Genomic DNA, 17,171 nt, shown 5'->3' with positions numbered 1-17,171 from the left:
TTAATGCACTGCACCGAGTATATCTCCAAGGGGAGGGTTTCCTTTCTTCAGCTTCCAACCACTCTTCTTCTTATCACGCTTCTTCATCATTTCAGCCCAGGCTTCATCGTCATCATCATCAGAACCAGCAGGTGCTCTGGGTCCCACAGATGGTACCTGGCTGGATCGTGACACAGGTCTCACAGTCACAGTAGCAATGGTGGTGTTCTTCCCAAGGCTTCCGTGGGACTGAGAAGTAGGAATATTAGGATGGAGACGATTTTCATCATTCCAACTCTTATTTGAGGGAGAGGTATGGGAGTAGCCAGCTTCGCCTTGCATGACCGAGACAGGTCGGTATCGAGATGCAAGGCCGACATTGCTGCGCTCAGAGGGGGCGATCGACGGCGCATACCCAGTGCTGGGGCGGAAGTTGGTACTTGCTCCTTGTAAGTTAGGCATGGGAGACCCAGTACGGCGCATAGCAATATTCGGATCAATCACGCTCAAGGTTCGTTGATCACGAGCAGGCTGATTCCCTGGGTATCCAGGCATGGAAACAGGTCTCATGCCAGCACTGGGCGCAATTGACGGAGGGCCCATCATGGGAGGGCCCTGTGGAGTCCCAGGCATTGGAGCCTGTCCGATCGTACTTGGCGGCGGCATACCACCATGCATTGAGGGCGGACCCTGCATCATAGGTGGCTGCATCATGGGTGGAGCCCCTTGGCCACCTTGAATTGCCATCATTTGCTGCATCCATTGCATTTGCACTTGCATCATATCAGTCATCTGTTTGGAGAGCTGAACTTGTGCTTGTTCGGATGCGCTCATCGGGCTAGCAGGCATGCCAGGCTGGGGGGCCATGCCCATCATCGAATATGGCCGAGGGACCCCTCCTCCCACGTTGTCAAACATGGCTTGAGTATTGGGGCTGCCCCTTCGCATAGCACGAGCCTGCTCTTCTTTGGCAATAACGCCGACTAAACCACCTGGTACTGCAGGTGGGGCACCCCCATGAACTGAGCCACCACCTAGGGCCAAGGACTCTCGGTTACTATGGTTGACCAAGCCAGCGCCGAAATATGGGTCGGGAGGGAGATTTCGAGCAAAGACAGGCAAAGTGCTGTTTCGGTTGCCCTGCTCGATCCCGACGACGCCGCCTACCAACGAGCTAGAGGAAGACGAGAAGGGATGCATTGAGGCGCGGAGGTTCGGATTAGAGCTCGCGTTGGCCAATCGAGTAGGGGGGCGGTTCCGGTTGGGGAACCCGTGAGCGGCGAGAATACCCAGTGGGATCTCCTCGTCGTCATCCTCGCTACTCTTACCGACACTGGAGGGGACGCCTGCATTGGGCAGACTGCTGTGTAGATTGGGAGTGCTGTTGCTGGCACCATTCACGACAGGGCGGAGTAATGGTGATGGGGCTTGCTGACCGGTGACCTTCATCATTGATTGACGGTATAGGGATAGATTGGCTTCTTGCTTGCGCCGTTGTTGCTCTCTTTCGCGCTGCTTTTCAATCTCGTCTTCGTCGTCTTCGATATCATCGTTATCAGAATCTTCGTCACTCTTGGTGGCATTACTATTTGAGCGTCGGAGCTCCTGCTGCTGGCGATAGTGCTCAAACTGAGACGGGGTCATCACCTTGTTGCCAGGGGAAGCCGTCTTGGGCAGACTCTCGGCGAATTGAATCGCAAGGCGAGCATCTGCCAACGTGGAGTCCTTTTGTTGGTTCTTGTTTGGCGATTGCCGGCCTACGAACAAAGATTCTGGCTCGGGATCCCGATTTTCAGGAGAACTTGCGGCTTTGCCTTTGTCAAGGAGCGGGGTGCCATAAGACGGAGATGCATGATCAGCCCACTGAGGTGGAGAGCTGCTCCCTTTACTCCACAGCAGGGAGTTTCTCACCATCGCAGCATCCTCATCATCAATTGTATTAGAGTCTCGTTTACCTGCGAACACGACGCTGCGACGCAATCCATCGAAGTCGGACTGTCTTCGGGGGCGCTCCAGGGCACGGTGGGTGGTCGTAGCACCGAGCATATGGTTGGGACCTGGCGACGCACGACGGAGAGGAATGTTTTCCTGGGGAGAGTCGATCGGCGAGTTTCCATCGGCGCCCAGTAACCCCTCTTCAGAATGACGGCTACCCCATGAGTAAGGGGATGGCTCAACGGGCACTGATCGATCCGTACTAATGGGTGCCGGTCGAGGGGCCCTAGTGGCCTGGAAATCTGGTAAAGCCTGAGTAGGCGGAGAAGAGGAAAACTAGAAAGACAGTATTAGTTATATCCCTTACGTGGTATGAGCCGAAGGCGCTGTACCTGGGAGGTCCGCTGAGGAGAACGATCGCGCAAAACAACATTATCCGGTTTATCTAAATGATCGAACATCTTCCCGAAATCGTCACCCCCTGCGGCAAGGTTGAAGTCCGAGTCCATTAGTTTTGGAGGAGTCGCTGTATCGTCCGTACCTCCGGAGACGGTCCGCTGCCGACTTGTTTGGTCAGGGGTAGCATGTCGTGGAGGGGCTGGGGGAATTGAATTATTTGATTTGAATCGGCCACCAAAAGAGAACGTCCTGCCTGCAGCACGTAGGGCTCCGGAGAGAGGAGGGGGAACAGGAATGTCATGGACTCTGGCATGCGGAGAGCGATCGTCGGGCGGGGGAACTTCCGTGGAGGAGGGTTGAGTAGAGGAGGAGCTTAAACGGGTTGAAGTTGAGCTTTCGTAGGTGGCACCGCTACGGCGACGTGGAGTCAGTTTGGGTTTCCGGGACTTGAATGGATGAACTATGGACCAGGAGCGGTCATACCGAGATTTGCCCAAAGGTTGTTCCGGGTCGATGAAAATGTTGTCATCCTCCAGCATGGATGGCACAATGTTTCCCCTCGCTCATCCGTTTGGTTAGCATGCCACCATCGGTCATGGATCGATTGGGACCAGGGCGTTCGAAGACTCGAAACGAGGGAGAATTGGGCTCCTCCACGTCCTCCAGGATGTTGCCTGACGACTTTCGCCGGCCAAAGCTCTTGGGAAGCTTAATAGGCATGAGGGGTGTGGTCTGGGACCTGGGTCCAGTGAATGTCCGCGGGAGGTCTGGATGGTAGCCCTGGTGTTTTGATTCTCTCGTATGTTGTGTCTCCGTGTCCAGTTCTGCCGATCCGGAGAGTGGGTTAAGCTGTGTGGAGTTCGACGTGTCAGATGCAGGAGAGAACAGTAGGAAGCGATCAGTCACGTCAGGGGGAGGGTGGGGAGAGAACAAGATGTGTCCACCGGTAGTCGCAAGGGAGAGGACAAAGAGCGAAGTTGGGTCAGGGGAAGGTTGTGGCGAAGAGGATCAGGTCGTCAAAGAAGCGTCTGGTACGGGAATTTACAGCCGAGTTAACAAGGAACAATGCGTTTAGCGGCTGATCAAGTCCCGGCAGGAATCCACCATGTGGGTTTGGGGTGTTGTGATCTTTCCTGTCATTCACCACTTGGAGAGAAAGGGATTGCAAAGAAGCGAAGCGATGGAAAAGAACTTTGGAAAGGATAGCCCGCTCAGGGTGAGACTAGGTCAAAAGGCGGATTGGCCGTTTCAGTTGGCTCCGCCCGCGGGCTCGAGATTTTGACTCGCACCTGAACAGTCAGATCTAGAGTGGGAAGTGGAGTAAAAGTCAAACCTTTTCCTCAGGATTTTCCGCGTCTTTGCAGGTCCTTTTCGGATTGTTACTGGCCGTAAAACCCTAAACCCGGGCTCTACACAGGGCGCTTAGCACTGTTCTCCAGGGAAACGGGAGCTCTGTCGTGCGAAGAAGAGAAAGAGAGGAATGAGGGTGGAGAATTCCTAGAGCAAGAAAACTATCGTGGCACGGAATACGGAAGTCCTCACAAATCTGCTCGGATTGGCTCAGAATTGGGAAAATCCACTACTCCGTAATTGCATTCTATAGTCCTCCAACCCTGGGCTCGATTGAATAATTGGGCAGCACAGACGCCGAGGGGCTTTCCTAGTCCCTGCATAGGGCCCATTGCCCGGGAGACATTGGTATTATATTTTGGGACATGCTAGGCTATAGGATGGCTCTATCTAAGGTGCCGGGCGTAAATCGTACCTGGTACATAGTTATATGAATCGAGATATGGTGTGTCACCCGTGTCCTGGCGGGTGCTGACGACTCTGGCAGCCAGAAATGGACCCAGAACTGGGGTTGCGTATGTATATACATGGTCGATCACCTTAATCCTGCAGATGTGCAAGTTCTTCCCTGAAAAAGTTGGTAAAAATCATCACGCCACTGGAGGCTTTGAATGCCTTGGCCTGGCCCTACAGCTCATGAGTAAGTTCGACGCCATGCTCCAATGTTCGATTCTCAGCGCGAGTGAAACATTCATACTATCTATAGTTAGCGGCGGAGGGGAACCCACCTAAAAATAAACAGCCTTTTCCTTAGACCCGGTTCTCCCGAACCGGAATGTCACCCAACTTATGTTTTCTTTTTTTCTCGATGGCCTTGCCTGCTTTGCACCAAGAATGTGGTGGCGTCGACGGTCGAGGCCACGGCCGCATGAATGGATTCCTCGGTTTTGCCATCAACATTCTGCGATCGCGCCTGTCAATCTCCTCCCAGATGAAAAGAACTGGACCCTTCGGAAATCATGTGAGATCGACAGTCCCCGGTGCTTTTGATTGGCTACTGAATGCGTCGGAGTACGTATGGCTCTTGGCGGCTATTTACTAGTACTTCGGTTATTGCTGTGTAGTTAGTATTCTACCAGTACTTTAGTTATTATGAACGGTTACTCAATGAGCCATATATAAACACCGCAGTCGGCTGATCACCTTGTCCAACGCTACATTGCGTCACTCGAGACTCGAATCACAGCGGAAGTACTCGACGGAACAACGGAACTGCTAGAATCAAGATGGAAGATTTTCAAGATTGCTGGATACACATGGGAACCACACATTATCGTTGCCCGCGGTGTCTGAGAACTACACCGCCTGTCGCCATCTAGCTCATACATATTCTACAGATCGTGCGCAATGCACCCGTTTCAAGGTTGCTTCCACCCCGAATAAAATCAAGGTACCTGAGCCTTCTATTTGGCAAAGTGGAGATCATAGTTCAGCCACTTGCGGGCATTGACGCCATCCACGTCTAGGCCGGGCGTACCGTAAGTCAATGGCGCGAAGAAGACGAAGCCCCAGATGGTAACCGCGAGAATGGCCAGGGTGGCCACCCATCCCGCGATCACCGATTTGATACCCATACGTTCCTTGGCTGTCACGAACCGGCCCACACTGCGGCTGCCACGGAGGCCCTTGGCCTTGCCCGTTGGATCATCAACCGGGGGTGCGGCGGTGGTGGGGTCGATCGGCTGCAGATTGAAGATGAACTCGACCAATGCGCCCGTTATCATGGTCGATGCCAGGTGGGACGGTAGGTAGTGGTGCAGGAAGCGTTGACGGCCCATTAGCCAGAAGGGGAAATAATGAGCAGCCCAGCATAGGAACAGGAATCCAGTGCTGTTGTACAGGCGGGAGCGAGCACCAAGACCCCAAACTGTAGAAAAAAAAATTAAAGGCGTTAGGCTACTGGCGGCAAATTAATCAGCGGATTTGCAACTTACTTTCTTCCAATGCATCAACACCACGGCGGAGAGAGAGCTGATCAGCGCCAACAATGCCAGCGAACACGGCCAGCAAACTGCTAGCAATCCACCATCCAACAGGGTTACCCAAGAAATAGATCTGCTCACGAGTTTCATTCTTGGTCCAGAAGCTAACACCACGAAGCAGGAAGGGCCACTGGAAGGGCTCGGTAGCATATGGATGGCTGCTAGTCAAGGCATTGTTGTGGTGGAACATAGCACCCTGCAGCTCAAAGTATTTGCGTAGGAAAGAGAGATGCTTGATCTGGCGCTCTTCTCTCTGCAGACGGGGGCTTCCTTCCGGAATGCCCTCAATTGTTTCAGCGTACCAGATATTACTGGTCTGCAAGATGTTCTTGTTACCATTAATTTCAGCCTGCTTGAACGCCCAGTCAGGGAGCGGAGTACTATGAGTCCACATAGCCACGCGAGAAGGAACGTGAATAAGCTTGAAGAGGCTGGAAAATGTACGGAATTCTTGACCGGGCTTCCCATTCTCGACCTTAATCTCGAAAAGGGTGTCATTGTGTCGATCTCCATCAGCCTGATCTTGTGGCACTGTAGTAAACTCCTGATTGGTAGGATAGTAGGGGATGCAACATCGTGCGACAAGAGATAAGAGTCAGTACCGACGTGGCGGAGCTGGATCACATCTCCGTTTCGTACACTCCTAGGAGCACCACCCACAATGGGTTCGCTGGGCAGAATCTGCCACAGGTTATTGGTATCGTTGTGAGGATAACCAGTCACTTGCTGTCCTTGGCTGGAGATACGACCATCATCGTAACGCAGAGGATAGCGCTCCCAGTGACTGTGGAGGAGAACCCTGGTGTCCTTGTGGCGCAAGGTAATGTGGTCAAAGTACTGGACACCAACAGACTGGGCAGTCATCGCGTTGTCACTCAGGGTTTCCTGGAACTCCGGCGACATGAACTCATCGCCAGGGCCGGAGCGGGTGAGGATTGTGAAGTGCACCTGGAACCAAAAAAGGTAGAAAAAGAATGGAATGATGACGAGAGAGACCGCGCGTGCCATGAAGTGCTTAATCCAGGTGAACATATCGAGGGCACCCTCGCGGCGGTTGATATCCAGCAAGTTCCACAAGTCAATAAGCACGGCCGCGCCAATAGTGACAAATGTGAAGACACCGACGTATTTGGTGGAAATCACACAGCTCAGGAAGAATCCAGTCAGAAGCAGCCACTTCCACCACTTTCGGCCAAATGGCTGGTGTCGTAACTTGTAGAAACGAACATAGCACAAAATACTGAGGGCCATGGAAATCACCAGCGTCGCATCCAAGAGGATCAGTCGGTCCTCGCCAACATGAGCATTATCAAAAACCATAAGTCCGGCAGCCAGAACACAGGCTGGAAGCGAGTATCCGGATTCCCACATGATCAGGAAGACCACTGGGATCGTCAGAGCACCGAGGGTCGCGGGAAGGGCCCGTAAGGACAGATAAGGGACATTGTTCTCGATATATGAGTCGCCAATGTTCTCGAATAAGAAATGACCGTCGAATCCCACGAGCCAGCCCACGAAAGCAAACAGAAGCTTTGCGAACGGAGGATGGACATCGAAGAAATATGTGCGCTGGAGGTAGTACGAGGCGAACTAAAAAGAGGCAAGGCCATTAATCATCTAGCTCCCCCTTTTTTCCAGTTTGTTCACGGTAAGTGATGCCATTGGCGCCACGGGGAAGGGGTCTTACTTTTCCAAAGTGCACTTCATCGAAAACAACTTCGTTGGGGTAATCAATCCGGTAAAAACGGGTTGCAAAGCCCAGCAGGGTCAGAACGGCAATGGCCAGCCAATAATCCCATTCTGACGTAGGCTTGCTGGGAGCTGGCTCGGCAGTCGAGACATCAGAAGGAACAGCAGTGTAGCCATCCTTTTTTCCACCTCTCTTCCGTAGAGAGGAGGAAGGTTCCGTCATTATGTTGGTGAAAGAAGGAAAGAAAAATAAAGAGAAGGACCGTGAAACTACCTAAAGTAAATAGACTTCCGAAAGCGTGAGGCGTTAGCAGTGTTCATCAGCGGAAGCCAATTCCGTCAAGAAGCTGGAGATGAAACATTCAAAGATGCTTACCAGTATCACTGAAGGGCATGATACCCTGTGCTGAATATAGAGAAGTCGAGAAAATAAGGATGACTATGAGGGGTGGTGATGATTGCGTGTCCTTGGAATTTGGCAAAGGCGGTGGCGTAGGCGGCCGATACGTACCTGGGGGAGTTCCAGCTTGAGCATATTTGATCACCCCGTCCGTACATGCGAAAATGGGTTATTTCTCTCTCTTGACTTTACAAGTTCTCTTCTTCAGATGGTATAGGTCCTCATTACGATAGGCTGTGAACTTTCTGCTTCTTTTTGGACGAGTACCACGAGTCAGTTGTATAGGTCTCATGTTCAATTCGAATCCTGATATGATAATGCAGTTCTCCTAATTGCAACAGATGGTAATCATGATACAAAATGCCCCTCGTAGCCCGTAATGCGTCTATATGTGAGTTTGTTCAAATTCAAAGCAGCGCTCCAAGCAGATCCAAAGCAAGTACCATGGCTCGTGGGTATCAAAAGATAAGTAAACCGAAAAAATGAGATAAACACAACCCTCAATCCTCATCAGTAACATTCAACAATTCCAGCTCAGTATTCACCAACGACTGGAATTCTGTACGGCTCATTCCTGTCGCCTTAGCCAGACGGAACAACCCTTGATACTAGATCCAATGTGCTGCTTCACCCCAACCTCATAGCTCGACTGGCTCGCAGCCTCCTGCTCTAGCCGGGCTACGGGATCAGAGCTGGCAGAGGAGATAGACCCAGATGAGGGCCGCGGGTGGTTCAATTCCCTAGCGGCATTATCACTGGGAACATCCCCATTTGCATACCCATTGGTCCGTGGCTTCTCTTCCTTGTCAGCCTCGCCTGTCTGCCGTCGGAGGAGGGTGGCTAAGATGTCCCCATTCAGAGATGTAGGTCCCACCTCCGCGTGCTCCTCGGCTGGGTCGTGACTATCCATAGCGGGCTGGACCTCGCCATACTGAGAAAAGTACGATGCCTCTGAGAGGCCGGACGGCCTCAGAGCCGACGCGCCCTGCGGGGCTGGCGTCTTGGGCCCTGGTGTTCGGCTCGGGGTTGCATCGTACTGGGCCCAGTAATCTGCATCGTCGTCCTCTTCCTCCTCAGGCTGGGCTGGTCGAGGCTGCTCGCTATTCTTTGCTGTTGCTGCCCCGCTACTCGGTACATCCAGGGCATCGGAGAAGAGCTTTTCCTTGGCAGCGGTATTCGCTTCCCCAATTGAAGATGCCCAGCTCTTTTCATCCTCGGCGGGGGCTTCTCGGGGAAGCAGTTCGGCGACACGCCAGCCACGACCGCCGCCTTCTTCGTCTGTGGGGCACCACAAGTAGAGCACTGTCAGATTGTAGTCAGGTAGGACGAGCTGGGCGCGGAGGGTCTCATCGTCGATTCGCTTGTATGTCACCGGGATCTCCTCGGGGAGATCAATCTCGCCAGAAACGGGGTGTGGCTCGAATTCAGCGCCATCCACAACGCTCTGCAGGCGTTCTGCTTTGGCGGCGTCCCAGCAGAGTAGCTGGAGCCATGACTCGGATGGGGAGGTAGAGACGGATGTGAGGATTTGGACACGCTGGCGCAAAATTGGGGAGAGCAGAGGCAAGAGAGCTGGCGGCGGACGTGGCGAGACAAACGCTGCGGGGAGACAAGCAAGCAAAGGCGGGAGCAGAGCGCGAGGGTCGGGAGGATTAATGAGTTCAACCATTGTTGCTTCGTTGTAGAGAAATTGAATGAAAGATAGGAATTAAAGACAGAACACAGAACAGAAAAGGGAAAACGAACGGGGTGGACCAGAACCAAAGACCAAGTGAGGCCGCAGGTCCCCACGTCTGGGTGGAGATGCTCCCTTCGACCGAGATTCGCCCCGCGACCCATTTACCTAAAGCCACACCAGCCCTTCGGCCCCCGGCTTAGTACTGCTTGGCTGCGTGTTGGGTGGGAGAGACTACTCTTCCTAACTTTGGAAGGATTGGGTCTTTTGGGGGCTATCGTCTGGTATTACGTTTGGAAACCAGCGGACCAAGCCTCGAATTGTGTAATTCTTATTTGTCTCCGAGTCCTTATAAGTTTACCTTGAGATGCCAAAGTCCACGGTATATGCACCTATATACACAGGATAATATCTGCTGGGTGGGGCTTTCCTACCTGGGATGCCGCCGCTTTTACTGCGTATGAGGGCAGGCTCGGGATCACTGAGTCATCGGCGACATTATGACTGGTGCTGCTGATTCCGTGGCCGTACACGCAAGCACTATAACTCATGCGCTATCTTGTTTATTTCCTCTGCGAATCCTGAACCTAGGTACTTCTTATCAAGACCACCATGTTCAATCCTTTTATATTTGCAGTTTAGTAAAATTATATCCAAAATTAGACAGGGCTTTATGAAGAACATGTCGGGAATATATCGCTGACAGAGACTCAGTCAATATGGAAAGCTTTGTTATTATCCTGTATCTTATGCAATCCCACCTAAAATAACTCATACCTTATCTCGGATCTTGTCATATTCAGGCAGAGCCCATTTTAGCATCCATTCCGACTCGAGAATTTGCTTGGTAGTAGGGCGCTTCTCGGGTCTGAATGAGAGCATCGGCCGTAGCATGTCGAAGAAAGCTTCCCTCTCGCTTGCATCTAATGACGGCATGCCACTGTCTCGCCTGGGCTGTTGCATGCTATCCTCAAACCGATCGTCCCAAGATCGGAAAGGGTTGCGGTTCATTGGCTTACCATCCTCGGTAAATTTCAGTCGTCGCGCCTCCCACCTTTTCCACCATTCAAGTGGCAAAATACCAAGGGTATCGACATGCTCACACGTCATGTCGTCCTCTGTCGCGAGAAATCCCTCAAACAATGGCCGCTGGGCGATGATAGACCATATGGTACAGGCGAGAGTCCAAATGTCTGATGAAAAAGACAAAGGGTCGTTTGGTTCAAACCGTGCCTCCGGGGGACGGATGACCAGGGGGGTACGAGATCCGTATTTTCGTTCTTTTGAGAGGGGGAAGGCCTCGCCAAAGTCTGTAAGCAAGACCTTGGTTTCTGAAAGCGTGATTTCCTCACTCGCTTGCCCCAGCCATACTGGCACAATGCCGTAGGATGGGACACCAGACGGAAGTGGATTGCCATCTAGACGAACGACTGGGTCGAGCTCCGGCGCTCCATATTTCTCATATAGTTGTTCGAGTGAGAGCTGGTCAAAATTTGGCGGAACTTTGAGGAGAATATTGCCGAGGTGAAGGTCTCCATGGACAATCCCTTGGGCATGCACGTAATCCACAACAAGAACGAGTTGCGCAGCCAATGACCGGGCTACGTCAAGCTGGAATAGACGGATCCATGAGCCATCTTTTACTCCGGAGAGGCTAGCTCTCGCCGGCACTGTAACGTGGCAAGCATGACTGCCATTTGGGCCATGAATGGTGAACCTATCAAGAATCGTAGGTACCATCATCTTTCCTGGGTGGTTGACTGGAGGACAATCGGGACGAGTGAGAGTAGATATAATGTCCACTTCCTTTGGGTTCGCGTTTGCTGTGCAAACTTTTACTGCAACGTACTTATTGGAGTGTTCATCACGGGCTAGCCACGCAGTTGAATAAGACCCATGTCCCAGCTTATGAACAACTCTATATCGACCGTGAAAGTGATCTCCGATTTGAATGGGGTGATAGCCCCCTGGTCGATAGTTCTCAAGTCTTTCGACTCCCTCAAGAGGCTCGTAGGCGAGACATGTGTCGAAATCTTCGTTGGACTCCATTGAGTTGAATGCGGCGAGATTCAACGCGCAGCGGGATTGCTTCTGTTGGAGGAGTCGCATATGCACGTTATGGACAGGAGAAATGGCTGAGGAAAACAAAGAATGCGGGCGAAAAAACCGAAAGACGCACGACAGCAACTGACTCATTGCCGTATCACGCGTATAATTTGAGCCAAAAAATTCCGATAAAGGATATGCAATTGAAGAGCCAGAAATTTTTAAGCCCGACAAAGTAAAGCAAGTATACTGCCTTGGAAATGTCAAGAGTATATGTATTCAGTCCCCAACGAATGTTCTCCAATAGAAGACCTTGCAGCCTGAGGCATATAATTATGGGGCCGAAAGGCGGAAATACGGATTTCTGGGCCATTCGATACAGTGTATACTGTGCAGAGTCAATCTGGTTAACTACTGCCATCCAATTTTCTGGGATCACTCTCCTTCTACTGTACACATGAGACATTAAATATTAAAGAGCGTTTGATAGCAGAAAAGACGACGTAGACCGGAAAGCCCAAGGGGATCGCATTTCCAAACCGCCAACTACCCGTCCCCAATCAGGATCCTTCAGGAGAACGCCGAGGGTCTACTTCAGGTATATTTGTATCTGATTATGCTTTAGGTATATTTTATATATATATACAGCGAATCTAGTTATGCCTTCCATGCACTTATCTCCAAGTCCTATGGGCCTGTCGGCCTGTTGGATGTAGTAGATGGAGAAGAATAGTAGGGATGTGTAAAATAATTGAAAAAGCTGAGATACAATAAGAGCATCGAAGGCCCAGGTGGACAAAGCTAAATGGCTGCATATCAAACAAGGCCGTGATCGAAAGAAGAAAAGCTTGGCCAGGCATTACGACTGGATTGCATGTCCCGCGAGGGGGTGACTTGTGGTAGCCCGGCTGCTTCGGAATCATATTCTTATCATGTTGAATATATCCAGTCCAGGTCCTGTGCACTAATCTAGTGAGTGGGGAAGCTAGGAGGAACCCCCAGTCTCTGTTGTAGTAATGTATTCGAACTATTACATATGAAAAGTTATCTCTTCTGGTCAGGATTAGTGGAACGAGACGGCTGATTATGCACTTAACCGCTGCGGATGAATAGCGCTTAGTATACAAAGTTACATGCACGAACAAGTCTGGATGCATGCGCCCATCACAATTTTGCCCCGCCAATGTATTGTGCGTGGAGTGGGGTAAGCTGTAGGTTTCATAGCACTGACGGCGTCCGAACAATACGGTTACGTGGCAGATACACAACATCGCGTTTTGTAAAGAACGGCTTTGGGCTTTGTTGACCCTTGTCATGCACTAGTTAGATCCATCTAGCTACTATAAGTAGTCTCAGCCAACTCAGTTCCTAAATCCAGGTTCGCTTATTGCAAGAATTTGAAGCTGCTCGAAACAATGCTATCAGACACAATCACAGGGCTCGGCCTCCTCACGTTCATTGTATACGCAATTTATTGCGTTTGGGTCAGAGTTGTGGACAGCAGGCCCCTCCCAGGTATTCCATTGGTGACAGTATGGAGCAGTGCTGGCTTCAATGTCCTACCCAAAACGTCTTCAACTGCCCCAGAGTCAGAACAAATCATGGGCTGGCTTGAGTGGAAGTGCATTGAGTTAGACACGCCGATATTACAAATTCGAGCAGGATTATTGGGGAGACCCCAGCTTGTCGTCGCTGACAGTCTTGAGTACGAACCAAATCCTCTGTGACAGGTTGCCTAATTGCTAACATTTCTAGAACTCAGAAAATCTTGACCAATCGATTACACGAGTTTAACCGGACCAGGTTTCTGGCAGCCAGCTTCTTAGCCTTGCTACCTTACAACCACATGACGATGCCGACGGATGATGAATGGAGAGCAAACAGACGACTCATAGCAGAAACAATGTCCCCGCGTTTTCTCAATGGTCATGCAGCATCTTCCATGCATAAGAGCACGTTGGAATACATTGACCTCTTGCTGGAGAAAGAGAAACGTTCATCTGGATGTCCATTCGAGGTTTTAGCCGACACATTCGGCGTCATGCTTGACGGAATCGTAGGAGCGACGTTTGGGACTGACAGTGGCGCTGTGAAACGCCAGCTGAAGTTCATACAAAATCTTGACGGGGTTGCCCCGATAGATGCCAGCCGAGGCTTTGCTAACTTTGCTCGAGCGGCCGATCCGCCTCTTCTGGACGCCTTGGTTCTCCTCATGTGGAGTCTCCACATCCCAACACATCCATTGGGTGGGCCATTACCCCACAAAATAGCGATGCGCTTTATACCTCGCTACCGGAATGCATTGAAACTCGTTCGATCATACATTGACGAAAGCGTGAAGGTAGCTGAGCAGAAACGGCAGCACGTACATGAGGAAGAGGAGGTTGACTCCCCCACTGCGGTTGATTTGATCGTCAAGCGCGAGATAGAATTAGCCAAAGACCAGGACAGAGCACCTAGCCTCCACACTGGCCTGCTTCGTGATGAGATTTTTGGCATATTGTTCGGCTTCGATGTTCTAGCCATAATGGCAATATGGGGCCTGAAGATCCTTACAGCCCATCACGACATACAGCAAAAGATGCGAGCAGAACTCAGATCCAACTTTCCAGAAGCTGCTGAAGCCGGTAGAGTTCCTACTGCAGAAGAGATCGCAACGACAGCAACTCCTTACCTCGATGCTGTCTATGAAGAGATGCTGCGGTGTGTTGGTTCCACCCCAGCTCTGGTACGAACCACTACCCAAGATGTGAATTTGATGGACCACCGCATTCCCAAGGGAACTACCGTATTTCTTCTGGTAAGTAGATGAGTCAACGGGGGTTGTATTCATGAATCATGATGAGCACTACTGAACTCTCGATTAGACCCGCGGGCGAAGTTATACTCATCGAATCACGAAGAATTCGAGTGTTGGAGGAAAGAGCGCCGACGATATGCGCAAGGATGCCTGGACTGGTAATTGGTCTCCGGAGGGTCTATCACAGTTTGATCCAGAGCGTTGGCTCATCGAGGATGTTGACGGTCGGAAGCGCTTCAATGCTCGAGCTGGCCCTCGGCATATGCTTGGAACTGGTACTAGGGCTTGTTTTGGTAGGTTTTGCAATATGTCTTCTTTATCTACGCTCTTCCACCGCGAATACTCTCTGACAAATGTCGCTCGCAGGTATCAAACAAGCGACGTCGGTCATGCGCATTTTCCTTGCCCTTGTGGTGTGGAAACTTGAGTTGAGGCCCGTACCGGCAGATCTTGGACGGTTTGAAAGGGCTGGGGCTGCTTTTGTGTATCGGGCAAAAGAGGTCTATGTGTCTCCTCGGCCCATTGTGTAAACGGATGGACGAGTAATTTTCATGCGAGTGACAATTTTGGCAAAAGGCGGACTGATTGTTCGAAAATGATATCGCTCAGGAGCGAGTTGTGCTTGTCGTCAAGATCGATACAGGTCGATGGAAATATAGGTATTAGTCTGGATCATCAAAGATATATATATTCAATGCGCATACTAGTCTTATTGCGCCAGTAATCTTCTTACTCCTTCTTTTCCTCTGTTCGGACTTGTGCCTCCTGCTCTGCTCCATGGCCCCTGCTAGTTCCATTGTTGCCATCATCGTTCTTTGCCTTTAAACTTTTCCAATCATACAGCAAAGCACCTAAACTCGAGACAGTTGCCAATATCAATCCAACCCGAAGAGCATCCCTGATTGCTGGGGCGTACACTGCCTGTAATTCTGGTGATGTCTGAGCAGAACCCGCGGATGCGCTATTGATAACGCTCTGAGGATCCAGGTCAGGGGCCGTCTTTTTTAGTGCTTTGCTGATGTTTCCCAAGAAAACAGTCTGCGCCACTGACACAAAGAGGGCCCCGCCAAATGTTTGTGCGAAGAAGACGATGCCAACACCAATTGCTACATCCTTTTCGGGGAGGGTTGTTTGCACCATATATATTCCTTGTTCCTCTCCGAAGCCGATGCCGACTCCACACAAAATCTGGAATCCGATCCATTTAGCCCGCGAGGTTAGATGAGGCTGCACAGTTGTAAGCAAGCCAGTGCCGATTGACATGAGGATTGAGCCGGCATAAACGAAAGGTGTGTAATATCCTGTTGCAGCGGTCCCAAAGCCAGCGAGCATGAATCCGCCGACAACGCTAAGCATATATGGGATAAATAGGATTGCAGATTCAACGGCAGAGACACCATTGACCAGTTGGAACCATAGCGCTTAGTCTTGATTAGAAATGATTCTGCCATCTTTCTTCATTTGTTACTCACGTATATAGTAAACATTGACCTAAACGATAATGATACCTCGGTTAACAGGATCCAGTGGCGAAGTCTGTGTTCGGAATACATACAAAGAACACGCCTCCGAGGCAGATGCCAAATAAGATAGCGGCACATATACTTCGCCTGCGGAGTAAGCGTAAAGGAATAATGGCGTTGTCCTTTTTCCAGCCTTCGATGCCGTAGAACAGACAGAGCAAAACACCCGCGATGGTTAGCAGGACGACAATGCGGGCGTTGTCCCATGCATACGTGGTGCCGCCCCATGATAGTGCTAAGAGAAGACAGACTGTTGCTGCCACAAAAACGCAAGTCCCAGCCAAGTCGAACCGCTCGATTTGGTCGCGGAGCCCGATTGGCCCGGAAGATTGGTTGGTAACGTGATTTCCAGTATAGAAAAAGATGATGAAGATCATGACTGAGCCTCCGATAGGAAGATTGATGTAGAAGCACCACCGCCATGTTGTTATATCCGAAAAAGCTCCTCCCTGTACTAGGTGTCAATCATTGCACTAATGAGTTACCAACTCGGGGTTACCTCCTCATACCAGTAACGGTCCAACTACACTTCCAACTGCAAACATACTGCCGATGATGCTGTTCCATGTCGGTCGCTGGCGTAGCGGCACACTCTCCGCAAGAATGAGGGTGGTTCCTGCTTGTATGCCAGCCGACCCAAGGCCTGCCAATGCTCGCCCCCCAATGAAAGCATGAGAACTTGGCGCGGTCGCACAAACCACACTCCCGATCTCGAAAATGAACAAGGCTGCTAGGAAAACTCGTTTGCTGGAGAAGATCGAATAAATCTTTCCGTAGGATGGTTGAAATGCACAAGATGTTAATGGATAGATTCTGGTTGGTGGTCCGTCAATTTGTGTGCAATTTTCCCTCGAATTTGGCGGATTGTGGGAAATACGTACGATGCATACCATCCCACATCGTCAATGCTATCAAAACTTTTGGTAATCCTGGGCACGGCGGTGGAAATGATCGTATTGTCGACTGCTACGCAAAAAGTGGCCAAGCAGAGTACAATGGAGATCAAGATCACACTTGGGAGCTTCAGATACCGGGACATCTCTTCTGGTTCTTGGACTTCGGTCATAGTAGCCTCAGCCACGTTCGCGGTAGCGACTTCATTTTCAGGGGCAGGAATGGCAGTCATTCTTGTGAACACGTTGAAAAAGGTGAATATTGTAGGGCTTCGGGGTAAGGGGGGGATTTCAATTTCAAAGGACTTTTTGGCACGACTGGAGGAAAAAAGCCTAGGATCGTCTGAATGGAGAGCGGTGACTGGTGAATGCTACGCTACTACGGGAGACGCTAACTGCCATATGCAGCAATTCCCCTTTATCAAAATGATTGACCGCCACCTTCACCGCAAGTATGCCGAGCTAAACTCTACGGATGACTTCTGTGCATACTATCTAAA

At 50.8% G+C, this 17,171-nt stretch overlaps 7 protein-coding genes across 7 annotated transcripts; 2 read left to right on the top strand and 5 right to left on the bottom strand.

Moving 5' to 3' along the window:
* Positions 1–3,033, bottom strand: N7468_002019 (uncharacterized protein; the record flags this gene model as incomplete). The annotated part of the gene is made up of 3 exons (XM_058471316.1): positions 1–2,250; positions 2,307–2,875; positions 2,901–3,033. The coding sequence occupies 3 exons, from the start codon at positions 3,031–3,033 to the stop codon at positions 1–3; spliced, it is 2,952 nt and encodes a 983-aa protein (XP_058334457.1).
* Positions 3,034–4,471: 1,438 nt separating this feature from the next.
* N7468_002018 (uncharacterized protein) lies at positions 4,472–4,705 on the top strand (the record flags this gene model as incomplete). Its single annotated transcript, XM_058471315.1, has 1 exon — positions 4,472–4,705. The coding sequence occupies one exon, from the start codon at positions 4,472–4,474 to the stop codon at positions 4,703–4,705; it is 234 nt and encodes a 77-aa protein (XP_058334456.1).
* Positions 4,706–5,066: 361 nt separating this feature from the next.
* pmt4 (dolichyl-phosphate-mannose-protein mannosyltransferase) lies at positions 5,067–7,557 on the bottom strand (the record flags this gene model as incomplete). The annotated part of the gene is made up of 4 exons (XM_058471314.1): positions 5,067–5,530; positions 5,598–6,189; positions 6,252–7,235; positions 7,333–7,557. 4 exons carry the CDS (start codon positions 7,555–7,557, stop codon positions 5,067–5,069), a joined length of 2,265 nt encoding a protein of 754 aa, XP_058334455.1.
* A 745-nt stretch (positions 7,558–8,302) lies between these two features.
* N7468_002016 (uncharacterized protein) lies at positions 8,303–9,403 on the bottom strand (the record flags this gene model as incomplete). Its single annotated transcript, XM_058471313.1, has 1 exon — positions 8,303–9,403. One exon carries the CDS (start codon positions 9,401–9,403, stop codon positions 8,303–8,305), a length of 1,101 nt encoding a protein of 366 aa, XP_058334454.1.
* A 777-nt stretch (positions 9,404–10,180) lies between these two features.
* N7468_002015 (kinase-like protein) lies at positions 10,181–11,458 on the bottom strand (the record flags this gene model as incomplete). The annotated part of the gene is made up of 1 exon (XM_058471312.1): positions 10,181–11,458. One exon carries the CDS (start codon positions 11,456–11,458, stop codon positions 10,181–10,183), a length of 1,278 nt encoding a protein of 425 aa, XP_058334453.1.
* A 1,598-nt stretch (positions 11,459–13,056) lies between these two features.
* On the top strand, positions 13,057–14,785 carry N7468_002014 (cytochrome P450; the record flags this gene model as incomplete). Its single annotated transcript, XM_058471311.1, has 4 exons — positions 13,057–13,160; positions 13,211–14,255; positions 14,323–14,548; positions 14,622–14,785. 4 exons carry the CDS (start codon positions 13,057–13,059, stop codon positions 14,783–14,785), a joined length of 1,539 nt encoding a protein of 512 aa, XP_058334452.1.
* Positions 14,786–14,984: 199 nt separating this feature from the next.
* Positions 14,985–16,904, bottom strand: N7468_002013 (MDR family MFS transporter; the record flags this gene model as incomplete). The annotated part of the gene is made up of 5 exons (XM_058471310.1): positions 14,985–15,676; positions 15,728–15,746; positions 15,811–16,227; positions 16,288–16,591; positions 16,660–16,904. The coding sequence occupies 5 exons, from the start codon at positions 16,902–16,904 to the stop codon at positions 14,985–14,987; spliced, it is 1,677 nt and encodes a 558-aa protein (XP_058334451.1).
* Positions 16,905–17,171: the final 267 nt, after the last annotated feature.

Source organism: Penicillium chermesinum (assembly GCF_028974085.1).
Source record: "Penicillium chermesinum strain IBT 19713 chromosome Unknown utg000002l:1.0-5270490.0:1.0-5274688.0, whole genome shotgun sequence".
Classification (NCBI taxonomy): domain Eukaryota; kingdom Fungi; phylum Ascomycota; class Eurotiomycetes; order Eurotiales; family Aspergillaceae; genus Penicillium; species Penicillium chermesinum.
The sequence above is the reverse complement of the archived record's forward strand: the minus strand, read 5'-3'. Positions and strand labels throughout refer to the sequence as shown.